General features: G+C 32.9%; 1 protein-coding gene across 4 annotated transcripts in view; it reads right to left on the reverse strand.

Annotated features, from left to right (window-relative positions):
- The window catches only part of CSMD3 (CUB and Sushi multiple domains 3), a 1211731-nt gene that overhangs the window by 635267 nt on the left and 554273 nt on the right, over positions 1-22191 (reverse strand). For all 4 annotated transcript variants that reach the window (XM_054518783.2, XM_063726791.1, XM_063726792.1 and 1 more), the window contains one exon: positions 5838-5959. In XM_054518783.2, the coding sequence (XP_054374758.2) occupies positions 5838-5959 (122 nt within the window). The remainder of the gene's footprint in view (positions 1-5837; positions 5960-22191) is intronic.

Here is a 22191-nt window from a genome sequence, read left to right on the forward strand (position 1 = left end):
GAGTGCAGTGGCATGATCTCGGCTCACTGCAAGCTCTGCCTCCCGGGTTCAAGCGATTCTCCTGCCTCAGCCTCCCTAGTAGCTGGGACTACAGGTGCCTGCCATCATGCCCTGCTAATTTTTGTATTTTTAGTAGAGACAGGGTTTTGCCATTTTGGCAATGCTGCTCTCAAACTCCTGATCTCAAGTGATATGCCCTCTTCAGCATCTCAAAGTGTTCGGATTACCGGTGTGAGCCACCACACCTGGCCGTTCATCCACTATGTATTCTAACTGTGGCTTTCCCTCTAAGACTTTCTTTGAGATCTTTTAGTCTCATGGTTTCAAATAACATCTATAGCTGACAATTTGCAAACTTTCACCTCTATCCTTTTAAAAAAAGATATCTGGATTTTATATCCAACTTGATATCCAATCTAACAGGTATTTCAAATGTAACAAAGATAAACTGTTTTTTCTCCTAAACCAGCTCCACCTGTAGCTTTTCCCTTTTACTTGAAAGCAATATTGTGCTAATTATTTATCTGCTGTCTCTTAGCTCTAGCCAACCCTTCTGTATTCTGCCCTTTGATATTTGGGTTGGAACGCTGCACATTACAATTCTCAGATTCTTTTTTTTTCTTTAGTGGCTGCCTAAACCTGCTAGCTCACATACTTTCCTCAGAGGTGTGACCACCAACCATGAAAGATTTCCTCCTTTGAAATTTGAGCACCAGGTCTAGACTGTTTTTACTGCAAGCTCTTAGGTTCTGGTAATACCATAGTTTTTACTTTTCTTTTGGATGAAAAAAGGATGGTATCTGTCTACATAGTTATTGCTTCTTCATTAATTTTTACTCTTTATGCATTATATATGCAATGCCTGTGTAACAATTCCCCAAATTAAATTCCATTCATTTAAAATAGCTAATATAGATTATATTTTTCTGACTAGACCTTGTCAGTGTAGTCCTTCATATTAAGAGTAAGCCTAAGACTTTCAAAAATGGGTTTTGTGGGAGTGGTTTGCTTATTTTTTGGTCTTGCCAGAGCTGAGTTCTTGGACAGTAAAAAATGTCATATGCAATTACTTATCTTTTGTGATTGAAACAGATTTTGAAAACAAAATTTGTGGGGAGAGGGCAAGGGGTTGCTGCACTTGATGGCTAACATATCCAAGACTACAAGGACAATGGAGGGAGATGGCGATTGATGACTGCATTGAAGCCAGAAACAGAAATTACAGCTCACATCATGGTCAGAGAACAAGAGACCTTCTATGGCGAACCTGTAGCACTGGGCAGGTATGGCTAAAATATACCCCAAATTTAATTATGCAAGTTACCTAATTAGAATGTAATCTGAACTTACAGACTCACAAAGTTTCTTATGTGGAAGCTAGGGAATTCACTGAGAAAGAATGGGATCATGAAATTTAAAATGGAGACATTTGGATGCTCTGTGATAAAGTACAGAATCTTAAAACCCAAGTCTTTCAGAGTCATTTCTGCCAATTTCTGCCATTCCATTTTTCCTTTCCCTGAAGTCCTAGCAAAAACTTCACCTGAGGCAATAACCTTGCAATGAGGCATTTATTCTCTTCAATATCCATCACCATCACCTTTCATTCTCCACACAGAGCAATCCAATAGAAATCTCAGTGGTGATGGAAATGGTCAATATGGTAGCCACTAGCAATACGTGGCTATTGAGCACTAGAAATAAGGCTAGTTTGAACTGTGATGTGATAAACTTGCTAGATACATTCTAGATTTCAAAGATTAAGAATAAAAAAAGAGATGGTAAATTCTTGCATTAATTTTATGCCAAATGCATGTTGAAATCATAATATCTGTGGTTAAATAAAATATAAAATTAAAATTAATTTCATCTCTTAAAAAATGTGGCTACTGGAAAATTTAAAATTAAATATGCAGCTCACATTCCATTTCTATCAGCTAGACCAATATCCTTCAAACTCTTGCTCACATAAATAAAAAGATTTTGGAAACTGTACTTTCTCCTATAATTTTACATTGACATCTATTATTTAAAATTCTTAGTGTGAATAGCTGCAAAGGATGCAATTTCTACTCCAATTTTACAAGTATTTTAAATATAGTTTTCTCAAAATCTTGCATCATTAGTTAACTTAATTTATAGAAAGTGTGCATGATATTTTATAAATGGAAAAACTGTAAAATCCATCAGACAAATCAGAAACTCTTTCTGTCTAAAAAAGTCAGACTTTCTGTTTTAATTAAAATTGGCCTATAATATCGTAAGTATCATGAGTTCTATATAAGGATAAATAGAGATACAAATAGAGGGATTAAAAAATGGATGGATGAATGACAGTTAGATGATAGATGACAGATAGATACATAATATACATACCTGTATACACAAATAGATACATAGAGAAATAGATGATAGATACACAGATGCATAGATGCAGACATGGGCATTTCTTTGAGTTTGTTGCTTGGTTAATAGGATATGATTCCCTTCAAATATGTCTTAGTGAAGCTTTTCTTTTTTTTCTTTGTCTCAAGATCTGTCCCTGAGGAGCTATGAATCTGGAATTTCCTATTCTAATTCTCCAGGGTTTTATTTACACTCCAGCAATGTAACATATTTTTATTCCAGTTGGAGAAGTAACATATGATTATCTTTTGAAACTTGGAAAAACAAGTATAAGAGGGAAAGTAATAAAGAAGAATAAACAGATTCAGGTATGTCTTCAGTCTTCATTTCACACATGGAGCTAGTGTTGAATGTGTACCTTAATGCAAGAAGAACAATTAATTCAAAGACTAGATATGTTTAAAGTGCTAGTCTAATATTTTAACTTGCTGTTATGAAGAAACCCTCAATTATTTTCATTACTCAAATGCCATAATTAAAGGAAACATTCCCTTACAGAAGCTTGTGGAAGGGGCATAAATGAACATCAAAAATGTATATTAGTTTAGATTATAATGCTCAGTTTACATTTTATTTTCTGTGAACTTAATTGCAAGGTCTGTAAACTGATTAGTAATAATAATTTAATATTTAATGTTTTAGAATAAGACAGTCACCTATAAATTATTCGACCATATAATGAAATATAGAAGAAAATTATATGTAATGATAATTTTGCATTAATACATGTTAAGTCCAGTAAATAACAGGAGGGAAGTGTGTTTCTGAGGAGATGGTAGCATTTGGCAATAAAAGTAGGTGTCATTTAAGGTGAACTTACTTTATATCAGGAATTTCACATGTTCTTATCTGTGCAACCTTATGATATGGTAATATGACCTCTACTCTATGAAAAAGAGACTGTGGCTGGGCCCTCATAGTGAGAGTGACAGCCCAAATTGAAACTTGTTTAATTAATTTCATCAAATTTTAAATCTCAGGTTACTTTTTCCATCAACCATGTACTTTTTAGTACATTTAGAACACCATAATTGCTCAAATATACAGGAAAACATGAACAATAATTACTGAACAAATTATAAATGTAGAGGTATTAATCATCTTGGTTAATTGGGATGTATGCCAACTAGTATAGCTGTGTGCTTATGATTTACACCAACAATTTCCTCCTGAAAAGGGTTCCAAGGAGTAATCTATGAAAGCAAATACTTCTAACAGTGTTTTTAAAACTATGTGCTATAAACTGTTAGGGCATCATGAAATTAATTTAGTGGGGCATAATCAATGCTTTAATAATAAACAGATTACAGTCAACTAGAATGGAAAATACAGGAGTGCATTCATGTAAGGGAAAATGTTTTATATGTGTGAAACTGTGGTGTGTGTGTGTGTGTGTGTCTGTGTGTTTGAACTAGGTCACAAGGTAAAATATAATCCTTATTGTGGCTCATGATGAATAATTCTTGTAAACAAATTTCTGTAAGACATCTTAAAAAAGAGTTAACCTGACAGATCAAAATTAAGTGTCTACATTTATTAATAAAAAATAGCAAGGAACTGAAAGTAATTATGTCCTTCTAAGAAAATAATTTGCATTTTTTGGAGAAAAAGGAGAAATAAATTTGAGTAGATTAGGTAATACAAACAAGTAGAAATGTGACAACCTTGGAAACTTCAGGTAATTCCATAATAATAATGATTTAAAGTTAGCAAAGCAAACATCTTATAGAATATGAGATAATACCACATGTTGATGACAATTACATGTAATTGTGAAGACAAAACAATATCTCCATCTCAATGCAAGATTAATTAAATGTGTTTATTCCATACTTTATAATGAATTTGCTTCATGTCTATCTTGGAAAAAGATATTTATACCTTACTGTGAGATAAGTCTTTGTACCTACACATATCTCATAAAGTAAACACCTCTGACCTTTGCTAACTATGTGATCTTTGACAAGTTATTTATAGGTTTGCTTAAATGCAGACAATAAAAGTATCTCCCTCATGAGAGACTTACAAGGATTAAATAATTCATAAAAAATGCTAGAAAAAAACTGCTGAGAATAGTGTAAGCATGCTGCTAAGTGTTCAACAAATGTCAGTTTTCCAAGCACTTCATGTTTTTTTTCCTCAAAAACAGTAATTTGCACAGAGAAATAAATCAATAAATATTTGTTGCATTGAATTGAACTGACGACACAGGTTGGGTGGATAACATGATTTCCTTCATGCAACTGAGGGGTTTGATTTAGAAATTTACCCAAGTTTATAGAGATAATTTGGGGCAGAGTAGGTTTCTGATCTAGTTCTTCTGATTTATAAATCAGGGCTCTTCTACGAGACAAATCTAATAGTCCCTTGGTTGAGTTTTAAACCAACTCTGCTGATCTTAGAATTAGGTTTCAAGAACTTGAAAAGTGATCACAAAAATTCCCAGGAGGCAATATATACTTTAATAACAATCAATTAATAATGTATTTCAAGGTCTTATTAGCTTTACTAACAACTGTGTTTGCATTATCTTATTTCTTATGATACTATAAAATACATGTCTTTATCATTCACATTTCATAGATAAAGAAACAACATTAGAGAGGTTAAATAACTTAAAGTTATCTGAAAATTATATATCAGTATATGAAACACAATCTGGCCCAATTTCATGAGCTCTACCACCAAACTTTTTAAAATCTAGCCCAAAGAAGTCACCACATAATTTGAAGATTTGAGAGAAATGATGATTTTTCCTATTTAGGTCCTCTCTATTGCTATAAAATCACATCTTACAAACAGAAGCAGGATAGCAAGAGCAGGAAAGAAAAACCAGCAAAATTTTCAACTGCGTTACATTCATTGTGTTATAATTTTGCTTGAGGTATAGTGGCACATACATATTTAGATGTGTTACTCATATTAGAATCAAATAGAAAGGCAATTCAACTTTTTGAAATATCCATAATATAAATTCTTTATTAGTGCAGAGCACATTAAACCAACTATTTCAAATAAATAGCTATGTGATATATAGCAATAGAGAAACATTGAAATTAAAGTCAGCTATGTATAAAAACAGGATTGACCTGAATGATGTGTCAAACAGAAAAGACACAAAAACAGCCACTATTCATGATTCCTTTTAAAAAGGATACATTTACAACCTTCAAAAATGTATCTCAGAAAGCATTCATTTATAATTTTAACCTTTTGGTTTATATGTTAGTAGCTTGGAGTAGAATTGTATTATTTTTATTTTTTCTCAAATTTCTCATATAAATCTGGTTTATAAACGGTTAAGTAGGGAATATTGCCAAAATCCTACTTGAGTTATAAATTTTCCATACTGCATGTTCCGTATTATTTCTTTGCCTTTGTCTTTATGATTATGACTTTTTTTTTTTTAATCACAGATGGTGTTCTCTTACCTTATTTGTATTCACTGCTGTGATGACCCAGACACATTGTGCATTGCTGTCATACTGGAACGGAAAGTTGGGAGATGTAAAGGTACCACTTGGTCCTTGAAGATTAGAGCCACACGTTTTCACTAAAAGAGAAATTGCATTTCAAAAGATGAACATATGTCACATGTAAAATTGCAACAATAAAATATCTTGCAAATAGACTTTACATTCAAAATGACACAATTATAACCACATTGAAATATATATTATGGTATTCTAATGTCACTTATCAAAATACGGTGTTTTTAACACCCTGGGATTCACAAGCTCGATATTTTCAACATTAATGGAAAACTAGTTATGAATAGAAATTTGAGGCATGATAAATTGTTCTCTGACTTTAAATAGGTGTGTTTAATTAGAGAAAGATATATGTACCCAATATTGTGTTAACAAAAATATACAAAGAGAGTGAAACAGAGCCTTGTGTTAATGAAGCAATCTAAAAAGTGTTTTCATTTGTGTTTATTAAGTACCCTAGGACTCACAATAGTGCAGTTGAGAACCATGAATAGAAAAACTTCTCTTTCTGTACTTATAACTATGAATTAAAGAACTCAGACTAAAAAAAAAAAGCAGTTACATTTAAGTAATTGTAATGAATTCCCACAAAAGTTGAAAGTTGTAGCATTTTCTCAGTTTCTAACCCATCTTTCTTCTACTTAATAAATGAGCTAGTGACCATACTGTTTCTGTTTCTTAACTTGCTTCTTGACCACCACAAATTTCTGGATGCCACTGCTTTTGATTTGGATTTCTTTGCCCCGTTCTATCAAATCCTGCCCATATTATCATTTTCTAATCTGTCAAAAATAATCTATTGTATATTTAAATGATGAACAGTTGAATGTATATTTTCATATGCACTTAAATCTTTACATAGTTATCATCATCACCACTTTGAAAATCAGTTTATGGACCTCCTAAAAGTTTGCTTGACATGGTCAAAGTCATGCTTCTAGTATATAGTAGTCAGAATTTCGGCCCAGGTCTTCTAACTCACGTCTTGTTTTTTACATCACTAAAAGTGTGTTTTTCTTGTATGTTACATGTAGATTTCTTTATTAGTTTCTTCTCTTTATAGCATAAATCTATTTCAGACAACTTTCCTGCAACTTGATGGTTATATCTTGTGTTGATTTAATAGTTATAGTACTTTTAATTATCTTGAGTGTGTGTGTATAATTTCTATATTTTAACCAATAAAATCATATTATTTTGTATATAAAAATAATAAATTGTATTTTTCTTCCCTTACCATTATTTGCAATTCAATCTTTTTTCCCCATTTACTACTTAACTTCTTGTAAATATTCTATGCTCACTATGCAATTTTGCTCTCCCCTTTCACTCTTCAAAATATTTCAGTCTGATTCTGATTCTCATTTCAGTGTTTAAATTGCTTTTTCAAAGCCAGCAATGAACTCATAATTGCTAAATATAGTATCTCTTCATTTTTCCACATATTTGATATCTCAGCAGTAATGCAAAGTATTGATAATATTGATAAGCTTTGTTTGAAATTCTCTGCCTTGCCTTACATAGTATTAAGCTCTCCTGATTATTTGCATGTATGTTTTAAATAGTTCTGCTCTACCATATTATTTGTTCCGGTTTTATTTTTCCCATCTGACCCTTAAGTAGCATAATTCTAAATTGATTTAATCTCTTCTTTTCTATTTGTTCAATGGTTTCTCTGAATAGTTAAACTAATTCACTTCTATGACTGGAAAGGACATTTCTGTTTGATAGCTCTCAAATCTACATCGCCAGCTTTGGCATCTCTCCTGATTTCTAGATTAATTTTCTGTCTGCTGGACATTCCATTAGATGCTTTGAGGAAGCACTTTCAATTAAATATTTCTTGAATAGACTATCCAGATCCTCGCCTTGCATAATATATACTCCTCAAAGTCTATTCTGTTTTCCTCCATGGAAACATCTCTGTTTTGCTTCATTTCTTTTCTTCCCAGTGTCCAGTGCTTCTTCCTCATTTTTCTTGTACTGATAATAGCTTCTTAACCCCTTTTCTAGACTCCAACTTCTCTATTACATCCTCCTCACTGCTACTATATTTATCTTTCTAAAACACAGATTTAATTACATTACCTAACTGCATGAAAGCTTGGTATCTATTTCCAATGGAATAAAGTACAAATTCCTAATAGGGAGTATAAAATTATTCCTGTGAGGACCTAAATTTATTTTCTAGTACAATGACCTACCATTTTACATAGTCATACACTTTACTTGTGCCAGAACAGACATCTTGCTCTTCTTTGAATTTATCATACTCTTTATAATTTTCTATATTTTTCATGCTGTTTTCTAGGTCTAGAATATTATTCCTTCTTACATTTACTTGCAGATATTCTATTTACTTAAACAAAGCCAAGGTGATGTGCCACTTCTTTCCATAAGAAGGGTTTCTAATTCTTCCACTAAGGGTTCTGTAATGGATTGTACATTTCATAGCACATTATTTGAACAGCACATTTATACAAGTGTTTAGGTGCTAGTGGCCTGATAGGGAATGCAGCCTGAAAGAGTCTAAAAACTTTATAGAAATGAGAAATTTATAGCAATCACAAAGCAATTGGTTTGTAGTGGCTATAGCTTTCTGATTGAATATACTCCTCTGAGTGGTACTTAATACTTCGTAATTCTCTGGCATCCTTTGTTTTCTAAACTATATACACACTTAGAATCTTTTGAAGTCAAGGCCTTGTTTATCATCTTTGTTAACTCATAGTACAATGGCTTTCATGATGTAGGTAGGTTTGCTAAAGAAACAAATATCCAAGTTCTTTCACACAGCTCTTAAATTAACTATAAAATAGTGCTCTCTTCATGCTGATGAAGAATCTTCATAAATATGTTTCACAGTGAAAAACTGTCTTCTATGAAAATGATTTTCTTTTTCTATAAAAATAAGGCAAAAACATTTATAAAATGGCAAGTAACAATCACCTGTAAATATTTCGGTCTGCTTATCTGCTTCCATCCAAACCTGACAGTAACCACTTAACAAGTTGTACAGCTACAGACATTTTTGTTTTGTGGCACTATGAGTTTTTGCATATTTCTTGTTTTCTTAATGGATTTGTATGTTTTAACAAACATAGCTAATTCTATAACATTAGTCTGAAGTTTTTTTTGCATATATCATGACGACTATTCTAGGTCAGTACATATAGGTTTTTTTCTTTTGCAGATTTAACAGTACAAACGGAAGCTGATAGAACTACTGGACGTTTTTGACAGGCTTCCACTATGAGAATAGCACAGGATAATTAGGAGGTTTCCTTAATCCTGCAGTGGGAAATAAGAAGACATGTAGAACAGACCTGCTATTTGAACAGAGTTGCAGAATTTCACACGTAGCAACACAAATACAATGAAGATCTTGGTACATTTATGTATTATGTTTTATAGTTGAAAAAATAAAAACAAATTTGTTATTATGGAAAGCCAAACTGCAAAATCTCAGTGGCTTACAACAATGAGTAATTTTTCTCTTCATTTCCATTGTATTTGTGCTTTACACTTGTGTTATTATTGTAGGATTAATTCTTAGAAGAAATATTAATTAGTTACAATATGTGAGCATTTAAAAATTTGATAAATATGCCTAAATTACTCTCCAAAAGTTTGTTCAGTATACTCCCAAAAATAATATTAAAAAGAGAATAGTTCCCCAGGCTGTCGCCAAAATAATAGTATCAATCATTATGCTTTTGCCATTCTGTCAGGAATGTCACTGTTTTAATTTCCAATTCTTTCTCTACGTTTTTAGTATGCTTTAACAGAAGTCTTTATTGTTGTCTCTATTTTTTGCTCTGACTTTTCTCTTTGTACACTTTTCCTCATTTCAATTTTTTTCTTGCTGATTTATAGAAACTTCCTGTGTGTTACTAATATTAACCCTTTTATATGTGCTACAAATATATTCTTACAGACTTTTGTTGTTTTCGATTTTGCTTTGAATTAACTTTTCTCTGTAAACATAAAAATATGTGTAAATCTGTCAGTGTCTTCTTTTAGATCTTGTATTTTATATCCCACTCAAGAAAGATTTTCTTCAAATCTAAGATTGAAATACAACCTTTATTTCTCATTCTTTAATAGTTGTATTATATTATAATTAAATTTCATCTACAAATTGGTTTCATATGGGGCAAGGTAAAGGAGCATTTATAGTAAATTCTATATTATTCGTCATGAACTAAAAACACCATTTATATTATATTTATATAGACTGTACATAAATGTATAAGAAACCCATATATATATCTGAGCCTTTTTCTTCATATTGACCTACTGATATATGATTATTCGTCTGCCAGTACCATACAGTTTTAATCATTTTTTACATAGATGACACACATCTCCCCATTCTTATTCAATTTCATAATTTTCTTTATTATCCATTATTATTTATTTTTCCACAAACTTTAGTTGTGTCCATTTGTCAAAGTAAAGGAGACTGGTGTCTGTATTAAATTATATTGAGTTCATACATTATTTTGATACAAATTTTCCTCTTCAATGGAGCCTTTAGTAACACAAAGGAAATAAATAAATGTGATTACAGTAAATGGACTACAGTAAAGTAGTACATTTGAGAAATTCAGCTGAAATTTCTTAGTATATAAGAATTCCATGCTTACAGTCTCAGAAAGATAGAAATAGTAGAAAAAGAAAAAACCTTGTAAATAAACCAATGAATGTATGAAATCAAAGCAAGTATTGGGTTATAAATTAAATATGACAACTTTGGTCATTAAAGATTAGAACAAAATATGGATCCCCACACTAGTGATATCATTCAATATTGTCTTAGAGGTTCCAGGCAAGGCAAAAAAATAAAAAAAATTTAAGAGTTACATAATTTGAATAAGAAACACATCATTATTTGCATGCAATATAATTTTTCTGTCTTACATTCAAGAGATATAATAATTTATCTAACACAATATGCTGTATTATTTTCAAGATTCCTATATTTTGGTTTTAAAATATATAATTCACATAAAAATGTATAGGTTTCTTTCTTTTTTTTTTTTTTTGTTGTTGTTGTTGTTCTTTTAGATGGAGTCTCACTCTGTTACCCAGGCTGGAGTGCAGTGGCACGATCTCGGCTCATTGCAACCTCCACCTCCCAGGTTCAAGTGATTCTCCTGCCTCAGCCTCCCAAGTATCTGGAATTACAGGTGCCCGCCACCATGCCCTGTTCATTTTTTTGTACTTTTAGTAGAGATGAGGTTTCACCATGTTGGCCAGGCTGGTCTTGAACTCCTGACCTCAAGTCATCAGCCCGCCCCAGCCTCCCGAAGTGCTGGGATTACAGGTGTGAGCCACCATGCCCGGCTGTATAGGTTTCTTTTATAACAAAAATAGTTAGCAATTCAAATGGAAAGGTCCAATTTATACAAGCAGCAGGAATTATATATAATTTTGAAAAATATATTTAGCAAAAGACATATAAGACAGAAGTCTTATAAAGGTAACTACTAAAAAAAACAATGAAGGGGCATTAAATAAAACTTGTAGAAATGGAAAGACAGGGCACGTTCTGAATGGGACAGCTCATTATCATAAAAATGCTAACATCCTGATTTGAGCAGTTTATAATTAACTAATAAGTTAGCTAATATTTATATATTTCCTATATTTATGATTATCTTAACTTTTAGTTCTTTAGACAGAGTTGATATTTTATAAAATATTTTGCTTATTTCATTCACATGCCACCTGTGTTTTTATAAAGAAAGATTAAAAAGGGCTACCTTATACATTTTACAGTCCTGTTTGTGGAATAAAATGAACCAATACCTGCAGAGACATTGCAAAATACTGCTAACATCGATAGAAGTACGGAAGCAGAAGCCAAAAGATTTATTCCTAGCTTGTCTACCAGTGTATTCCTATTTTTTCCTCAGGTAAAACACATACAGTTAACCACACTTTGGAAAATGCGTAGGAATAAGGTTAAGTACAGTGAAATATGTTTAGCTTTAACTGTAACCTTCAGGCATTTAGATTTGTGCCAGATACAATGTTTCAACTACACAAGTAAGACAAGCTGACATTTTATGTTTTGGCTAAGTAAGGACATGATTCACAGGTTAAGGATTCTTTTTTGCACAGAATATATCAACTGAGATCTGTCTATAGTTGTCTCTGGGTCCGCTGTGCCCTGAAGTACCGTTTTCACTCTCTCCTGGAATTTTCCTTCTTGAATTTTTCCGTCATGATTTTTAAAATAATATTGAAGGACTTTCATAATCTTACTCCAACAGATTCTTAGAATTCGTAAATTCTATAAAGCTCTTTCCACTCACTTACTTGTAATTCCTTAAACACAGTGAAAATATTCACACTTTAAGACCCTAGCACTTTCTATTTTTCTCACCTGGCATAAGTTTCTACTAAAACGGTATGCCATACAAGGCCTATTCTGATTAATATCTCTAAACTTTAGTTTCTTAAGTATTACCTTTACATACCCCCCCCCAAACACACACACAGAGACAATTGTTAATTGTCTGTTTTCCTCATTAGAATGTCACATTGATGAAAGCAAGAACTTGGTTTTGTTTATAATGGAATCTCCAGCACATAAAATTGTGCCTTCCACATGGAAGACACTCAATGAATGAATGAGTGAGCAAATGATGAAAATACTTAGAGTCACAACAAAGATTTGGTTTTGTTTATCATTTATGTCTTCCAATTTTTTTCCCCTTTGGGCTTTGGTAGCAGTTCAAGCTTCTACCTTTTGGAGAATGTAGAATGTGGTAATTAATCCACAAAGGATTCATTAACATTGTGTGAACAAGCACATCCTACTGCCTGCTATTCTAAGGCCATGTATTAGGGTTGTTGAAAGATTTCTGGTATGAGGAGTATGATAGCATATGTCATTAAAGGAGTTATTAGTATGAAGTTTGTGGTTCATTTTTCATCTTTAGGATGAAGTTTGTAGTTCTTGTATCTTCAAATCTTCAACTATCCCTGGGTCTTCATGTTTCTACTTGAGCAAATTCAAATCACCTAGATCTCAGTTTTTTTAACTTGTAAACTTAGATAGTTGTACTATGTCACCCATAAGCTCTGATAAGCCTAATATGATAATATGATTATATCATGCAGTTATCTGTGTGCTCTGAATGGCTTTCCCAAGAGACGCAATGAAGTTGATAGAGCCTGAAAGTTACATTCTTGCCCAATGAGGCCTTTACTATATCAGAGTAATGTTATTATTATCATTTAAACTGTTTGCTGACATATGTGACATGGAAAATCATGAATCCATTAGAAGAATCAACTGTAATTCAAATGTATTTGCAGCATTTCCCTTTTAGTGGTTGTTCACCTGAGAGTTAGTTAAGTATCGTAGTCTTGCCCCTAGTAGAAGTAATTTCATTTCTATCTATCTTTACAGTGGCTTCTTTATTAGCCAGGCATAAGGATAAATATTCATAGTGTCAGAGACTAACTTGATATTCTCTGAAAGTAACTTGGTATTGACAACGGCATAAACTATAATTCTTCTGCTCCACATAATGTGATAGAAAAAATAGGCCATATTATTTTTTACTTAATAGTTTCTATTGCTTCTAGAAACTCTAACTTGTACTTTGGAAAATTAGATATTCTAATAAGATGTAACTATGTAACAATGAGTGAGTATGTACAGCTCAAATCTTGTGAAGTGCAAGTCAGGATAGCCCAGACGAAGAGAGGTGTACCAACAAAGGACTTACTTATTTAAATGTTTCTCATTGGGCTGTGTTAGGCAAGACAATAAATATTCTTGGGAGCAAATATGAAATCACTGGAAATGGATAAATGTTGGTACCTAAAGATGGACAACTTTCAGCAGACAATGAGATTCGGATGTTGAGAGAAATGGCGTGACTATATCTCAGCAAGAAAAGGGAACTATCCTTGACTTCATAGAGGTAGGCCAAGGCAAGTGCTACCCACATGTTTCAGGTACCTTTCTAATCTTTCTTTGCTCAACCATCATCATTGGTATTTGAATTTTATTCTTACTGTCCATTCTTTGCAACAAGGCTTATAGTTTGAGTTTCTATCATGGCATATTGTTCCCCTCAAATAGCCAAAGCAATCTTGAGAAAGAACAGAGGTGGGGGCATCACACTCCCTGATTTCAAACTTCGTTCACGTATTGCTTAATGATGGAGATACATTCCGAGAAATGTGTTGTGAGGCAATTTTGTCATTATTAAACATCATAGAGTGTGCCTACTACACAAATCTAGATTGTGTAGCCTACTACACTATGGTATAGCCTATTGCTCCTAAGCTACATACTTTTTCAGCGTGTTACTCTACTGGATACACTATACAATAAAATGTAGACAATTAGAACACAATGATATTTGTGTATCTAAACATATCTAAACAAAGAAAAAGTAAAAATATACAAAAAAGTTAAAAATGGTACCCCTATATAGGGGCACTTACCATGAATAGAGTTTGCAGGATTGGAAGTTGCTCGAGGTGAGTCAGAGAGTGAGGAGTGAATGTGAAGGCCCAAGGTGTTACCATACACTAATGCAGACTTTATAAATACAACTATAAATTGTTTTCTAAAAATTGTTACTTAAATAGTGAATTAACCTTAGCTTACTGTAACTTTTTTACTTTATAAACTCCACAATTTTTTAAACTTTTGACTCTTGTAGCAACACTTAGTTTAAAATGCAAACACATTGCACAGCTATACATCATTATTTTATTTCTTCATACGCTTATTCTATATGCTATTTTCTATTTTTACTTTTATTTTTTACTCTTTATAATTTATTTAAAACTAAGACACAAACACACACATCAGCCTAGGTCTACACAGGGTCAGGATCATCAGTAGCACTGTCTTCGACCTCCACATCTTGTCCCATGGACAGATCTTCAGGGGCAATAATACACATGGAGCTGTCATTTTCTATGATGACAGTGCCTTCTCCTAGAATACCTCCTGAAAGACCTGTCTAAGGCTGTTTTACTGCTAAAAAAGTACACTTTTTTTTAAGCAGAAAGAGTACACTCCAAAATGATGATAAAAAGTGTGGTGTAGTAAATACTTAAACTATTAACATAGTTGTTTATTATCATAATAAAATATTGTGTAGTGTACATAATTGTATGTGCCATACTTTTATATGACTGGTGCAGCAGTTGGTTTGTTTATACCAGTATCACCAAAAACACATGAGTGATGTGTTGTATTATGATGTGACAATGGCTACAATGTCACTAGGTGATATAAATTTTTCAGCTTCATTATAATTTTATGGGACCAAGATTGTATATGTTACACATGACTGTATATACAAAGCTACAGTAATCATAACAGCATGGTACTGGCATAAAAACAGACAGATAGATAATGAAACAGAATAGAAAGTCCAACAGTAATCCCACAAATATATAGTCAACTAATCTGTGACAGGGCCACCAAAAATACAAAATGGGGCAAAGAATAGTCTCTTCAACAAGTGGTGTTGAGAAAATTGAATATCCACTTGCAAAATAATGAAATTGGACCCTTGTGTTACACCTTATACAAAAATTAGCTTGAAATGGATTAAAGACTTAAATGTAGGATATGAATCCACAAAGGTCCTAGAAGAAAGCAGGAAAAAAATTCTCCTTAACATTCATCTTGGCAATGATTTTTTGAATATGACACCAAAAGCACAGGCAACAAAAGGAAAAATAAACAAGTGAGTCTATTATCATGATATTGATAGGAGGAGAGAGTGGGGATTTTGGTGGATTCATTTTAATTATTTATTTTCTCTCATGGAGGAAAATATCTGGCTCCTGGGACTGAGTGAACAGCAGAAGAGGAAAATGACAGAGCAGTGACAGTGTGCTTAGCTATTAAATTTTAAAATGTGAATTTATTTTGTATTCCAACCTACTGACATAAGCACATTATCTGTGTTTATGAGAAAAATTCTGTTGGTTGATTGAGAGGATTAGACATATTATAATTGTGTAAACTTCAATAAGCATCTAGCACTGAAAACTCTATATCTATGTCATAAACTGAGAGTAAGCAGTTATATCACAGGAATATATGACTCCAAAATAAAACTAATGTTTTTATTATTTACTGATCAAATATTATTTCTGGGTATGAAAACAAATACAATCTCATAGTTAAAACTTTGTTTGAAGTGTGGCATTTCCTCAAGGATCTAGAATGAAATACCATTTGACCCAGCAATCCCATTACTGGGTATATACCCAAAGGATTATAAATCATTCTACTATAAAGACACATGCACAGGTATGTTTATTGCAGCACTATTTGCAATAGCAAAGACTTGGAACCAACCCAAATGCCCATCAATGATAGACTGGATAAAGAAAATGTCACAAATATACACCACGGAATACTATGCAGTCATAAAAAGGAATGAGTTCTTCCCCTTTGCAGGGACATGGATGAAGCTGGAAGCTGTAATTCTCAGTAAACTAACATAGAAACAGAAAATCAAACACCACATGTTCTCACTCATAAGTGGAAGTTGAACGACAAGAACACATGGACACAGGGAGGGGAACATTGCACACTAGGACCTGTTAGGGTGGAGGACAAGGGGAGGGAGAGCATTAGGACAAATACCTAATGCGTGCAGGGCTTAAAATCTGGACGACAGGCTGATAGGTGCAGCAAACCACCATGGCACATGTATAACTATGTAACAAACCTGCACGTTCTGCACACGTATCCCAGAACTTAAAATAATTTTAAAAATTTGTTTAGAAAAATATTAAATCAATTATTTGCCTTTTCAATTATTTATGTATAAACCTTTATTTTAGGTTCAGGGTACATGTGGCAAACATTTACATGGGTAAACTTGTGTCATGGAGGCCAACAATCATATGAAAAAAAAAAACCTCAACATCACTAATCATTAGAGAACTTCAAATCAAAACCACAATGAGACACCATCTCACGTCAGTCAGAATGGCTATTTTTTTTTTTTTTTTTTTTTTTTGAGACTGGGTCTCTCTTTGTCACCCAGGCTGGAGTGCAGTGGCACGATCTCGGCTGACAGCAAGCTCCACCTCCCAGGTTCACGCCATTCTCCTGCCTCAGCCTCCTGAGTAGCTGGAACTACAGGCGCCTGCCACCACACCTGGCTAATTTTTTGCATTTTTTTTTTAGTAGAGACGGAGTTTCACCGTGTTAGCCAGGATGGTCTTGATGTCCTGCCCTCGTGATCCACCCGCCTTGGCCTACCAAAGTGCTGGGATTACAGGCATGAGCCACCGTGCCCAGCCCAGAATGGCTATTTTTAAAAAGTAAAAATAATGAGATAAAAAATTTCACCAAACAAAATGACTATTAGATAATATATTTTTAAATTCATTTGTGAAGGCTGAGTGCTGGACAGTTTTTATTCTGAAAAATCACAAATCACACAAATATTAAATTAATGCATATTCTGTTTGAAACACTATGCTGGGCGGAGGTGGAAAGATCAATAAGACAATCAAGGTCATTGCCCTAGAGAGATTATATTCTAGAAAAAAAAAGAAATACTAAACTAGTAGATAAAGATGCAATGGGAGTAAGTAATAGATCACAAAAGGCTATTCTTAGGAACTGATGGAGAAATGGAATTGTTTTACTTTCACATTTTATTTCCATCTCCCTCCACTCCCCAGTAATTTCAGAGTTTTTCTCCTACAGCTCATGTAGAAATGAAGAACAAACTCATTTTAGCCAAATCAAGGTAGAAGGCGTCCATTTCCATGGTAACATTTGATAGGATCTCATCTTTTAAAATGAATACGTGATTATTACCATTAAAGATGGTTGAGTTGAAATGCTTTAGGGATGTGCTAAGGAAAAGCATCCCCAAGTTGGCAGATGTATACTCTTTGAATGTAAAACAATGTGCTGATGAAATACTGACTGTGAGAAAATGAAATGGCTCAGGACAGTAAATAATTTATCAGAAATTATAGAAGATACAAAGCCTATATTAACTTGAACAGAAAATAAGTATTTCCAAAGTTGTAAAAAATGTTTTCCAAATACTTCTAATAAATTAGTAACCTAGGAAGAAAGAAAATACCCAACAATTGAAAAGTATTTGAGGCTTAATTTTCAATGAAGATCATAAAAGATACACTGTAAAAAATGGTTAAAACTTGGAAGAAATATATTATAAAAAACGGAAATGGAAAAATAGGAAAAGTGAGAAGGCCAGCACTAGAAGTTAGAGAGCTGTTGTTTTCATGGACGTATATAGCAATTGTAGAGAAAAAGTTAATTTAAAAAGAAAGGAAAGAAAGTGCAAACAACCTCATAACAGATTATTTCACACAGAAAAAAAACTCCATTAAATAAGAGACAGAGTTTTGTGTTGAGTGTCAAGATTTTAGTCTTTCTACACAATATTTGGTGTATACTTTCAATAATTATGTTCAAACATACTTTCTCTAACTTTTTGGGAGGAAAACTCTTAATAGTGTATGGGAAGGAAAGTTATACCCAAAGTTATGTTTACTATGTTATGGTGAAATGAAATCCTACACTGCAGTTTCCTCCATAACAATTTAACCACAAAAATAAGGATTTAAGTAACATATATAAATGTGCAACATTTTTCATGTATCAGAATTCATTTTATTCTTATTTTCCTTTAATTTTAAAATATAGTGTATGATATAATCCACTGGAAAAATACTGAATTATTGACCTAACTATCAAAGACCTGTTATTAAACTATAGATAATAGGAATAGACACTGTTCTCTGAATCAATTAGAATTCTCAGACTCTTGACAGTTGGTCATGAAATATACAAACACAAGTATCTGAAGGTGAATGATAAAACCTATTTAAATCAGCATCTGGAACTATCAATAAGTAGTTCAGTTTAATAACATTTAACTGAACATCCCAGTCTCTACATCTTCATGAGAAACTAATAAACTGTCAAAAGTGGAGTTACAATTAGGACTAATCTTCAATAACATCTGAGTGTCATCTGCATAAGAATGGGAGTCTAATCCATGTCTTCACTAAAAGAAAGCATATAAATGTAGACTAATAATGAAATTCACCCAAAGCAGGGAACTCAAAAACAGAAAAAAGATGCTGTGAAAGGAAAAGAATTAAAATCAGCAAGAAGCAGACTGCACAGAATCAGATAAATTTGATTAAAATGCAGCAAATGCAATTCCTATTAAAGACGAGAAATATAATGTACAGATTTTTCAAGGTAAAAAAAAAAGGTAAGCAAATTCATTTTTTTCTAGTTCTTTGTTGTTTAAAATTTAACTTAGCCATGAAAGTCATGTTTATCTATTGCGCTGCCTCCCTTTGCTCCTTGTTTCACTGAATCATCCCATTAGTATTAAGGATGAAAAGATACATGGTATTAAGTCAGCAATAAAAATAAGTCATGTGAATTACTTATTTATTATGCTTTTCATAAAAATAAAAACAAATCCAACCTAGCCTATTTTTCCCAGTAAGAAAATAAGACATATTAAGAGGTGAGATAGAATGATGTAAATTATTATGCACAATTTATATAGAAAGCCTAGTGTTCTCAAGGTCATCCAGGACGGAAGAAGTGTGGAAGAGAGATGAGAAGTAAGAACAGAAAGAATTAAGAAGATGATCTGACTAAGAAGATGATGTGTAGTGAAGAAGCCAGTCAAAAACCTCAGACAACAAATTCTACAAAACATTCAGTTTCAAGTTATTTACCACCTTTGATGTGGACTGCCCTCATCCTTTCCCAAATTATCCAGGAAATTAACTGAGCAAGTTGTGATCTGCACATTTACAAACTGTTTTTTTGTTTGTTTAGATAAAGTTGGAACAATGTCTACTTGAATTTATGTAGAATGGATATAATCCAAAAAAATCATAAAGCAGGAATTTGCAGCTAGAATTAACCATTAAACATTAAGTCTCCACCTAATGGCATAAGAAATTAACTGAAATTTTGGAAGATTTTAGACCTCCCCAAAATTTAAAATTGGATGTTAGATTAACTGATCTACACCTGAAAAGGCAGGAAACCCTGGTTAATAATTTGTAATTTCAAAATGCACTTCCAAAATTACTTCCATAGCTTTTCACATGTTATTTCCTTCATCAGGAATATTGTCTTTTAATTCTTAATCTTTTAGCTAAAATCCATTCTTCCAAATCCTTACTTCTATTAGCACACATATATTATATTTTAATTATCTGTTTACCTCTGAGCTCCTTTATGTCAGCAACTACATTTTGCATCTTCTAATGACAAGAAGTCAGCTTAAGGTATAATATCTATCAAATGCTCAACAAATGTTTTTAAATTTTTAATAAATAAGTAAAATTAAATATACCATTTCTTCTAGATTTTCTAGTTTATTTGTATAGAGGATTTTATAGTATTCTCTGATGGTAGTTTGTATTTCTGTGGGATCAGTGGTGATATCCCCTTTATCATTTTTTATTGTGTCTATTTGATTCTTCTCTCTTTTCTTCTTTATTATTCCAGCTAGCAGACTATCTATTTTGTTAATCTTTTCAAAAAACCAGCTCCTCGATTCACTGATTTTTTTTTAAAGGTTTTTCATATCTCTATCTCCTTCAGTTCTGCTGTGATCTTAGTTATTTCTTGTCGTCTGCTAGTTTGAATTCATTTGCTCTTGCTTCTCTAGTTCTTTTAATTGTGATGTTAGGGTGTCAATTTTAGATCTTTCCTGCTTTGTCCTGTGGGCATTTAGTGCTATAAATTTCCCTCTAAACACTGCTTTAGCTGTGTCTCAGAGATTCTGGTATGTTGTGTCTTTGTTTTCATTGGTTTCAAAGAACTTATTTATTTCTGACTTAATTTTGTTATTTACCCCGTAGTCATTTAGGAGCAGGTTGTTCAGTTTCCATGTAGTTGTGCGGTTTTGAGTGAGTTTCTTAATCCCAACTTCTAATTTGATTGCACTGTGGTCTGAGAGACTATTTGTTATGATTTCTGTTCTTTTACATTTGATGACGAGTGTTTTATTTCCAATTATGTGGTCAATTTTAAAATAAGTGTGATGTGCTGAGAAGAATGTATATTCTGTTTATTTGGAGTGGAGAATTCTGTAGATGTCTATTAGGTCTGCTTGGTTCAGAGCTGAGTTCAAGTCCTGAATATCCTTGTTAATTTTCTGTCTCGATGTAATACTGGCAGTGGAGTGTTAAAGTCTTCCATTATTATTGTGTGGGAGTCTAAGTTTTTGTAGGTCTTTAAGAATTTGCTTTATGAATCTGAGTGCTCCTGTATTGGGTGCATATATATTTAGGATAGTTAGCTCTTCCTGTTACATTGATCCCTTTACCATTATGTAATGCCATTCTTTGTCTTTTTTGATCTTTGTTGGTTTAAAGTCTGTTTTATCAGAGGCTAGGATTGCAACCCCTGCTTTTTTATTTATTTATTTATTTTTGCTTTTTATTTGCTTGGTAAATATTCCTCCATCCCTTTATGTTGAGCCTATGTATATCTTTGCACTTGAGATGAGTCTCCTGAATACAGCACACCAATGGGTCTTGACTCTTTATCCAATCTGCCAGTCTGTGTCTTTTAATTGGGGCATTCAGCCAGTTTACATTTAATGTTAATATTGTTATGTGTTAATTTGATCCTGCCATTATGATGCTAGCTGGTTATTTTGTTCATTAGTTGATGCAGTTTCTTCATAGTGTCAATGGACTTTACAATTTGGTATGTTTTTGCAGTGGCTGGTACTGGTTTTTCCTTTCCATATTTAGTCTTTCCTTCAGGAGCTCTTGTAAGGCAGGCCTCGTGGTGACAAAATCTCTCAGAATTTCATTGTCTATAAATGATTTTATTTCTCCTTCACTTATGAAGCTTAGTTTGGCTGGCTATGAAATTCTAGGTTGAAAATTCTTTTCTTTAAGAATGTCAAATATTGGCCCCCACTCTCTTCTGGCTTGTAGGGTTTCTGCAGAGAGTTCCACCGTTAGTCTGACGGGCTTCCCTTTGTGGGTAACCCAACCTTTCTCGCTGGCTACACTTAACATTTTTTCCTTCATTTCAACCTTGGTGAATCTGACGATTATGTGTCTTGGGGTTGCTCTTCTCAAGTAGTATCTTTGTGGTGGTCTTTGTATTTCCTGTATTTGAATGTTGTCCTCTCTTTCTAGGTTGGGGAAGTCCTCCTGGATAATACCCTGAAGAGTGGTTTTCCAACTTGGTTCCATTCTCCATGTCACTTTCATGTACAGAAATCAAAAATAGGTTTGG

This window comes from Pongo abelii, chromosome 7 (genome assembly GCF_028885655.2).
Source record: "Pongo abelii isolate AG06213 chromosome 7, NHGRI_mPonAbe1-v2.0_pri, whole genome shotgun sequence".
In the NCBI taxonomy this organism is placed as follows: domain Eukaryota; kingdom Metazoa; phylum Chordata; class Mammalia; order Primates; family Hominidae; genus Pongo; species Pongo abelii.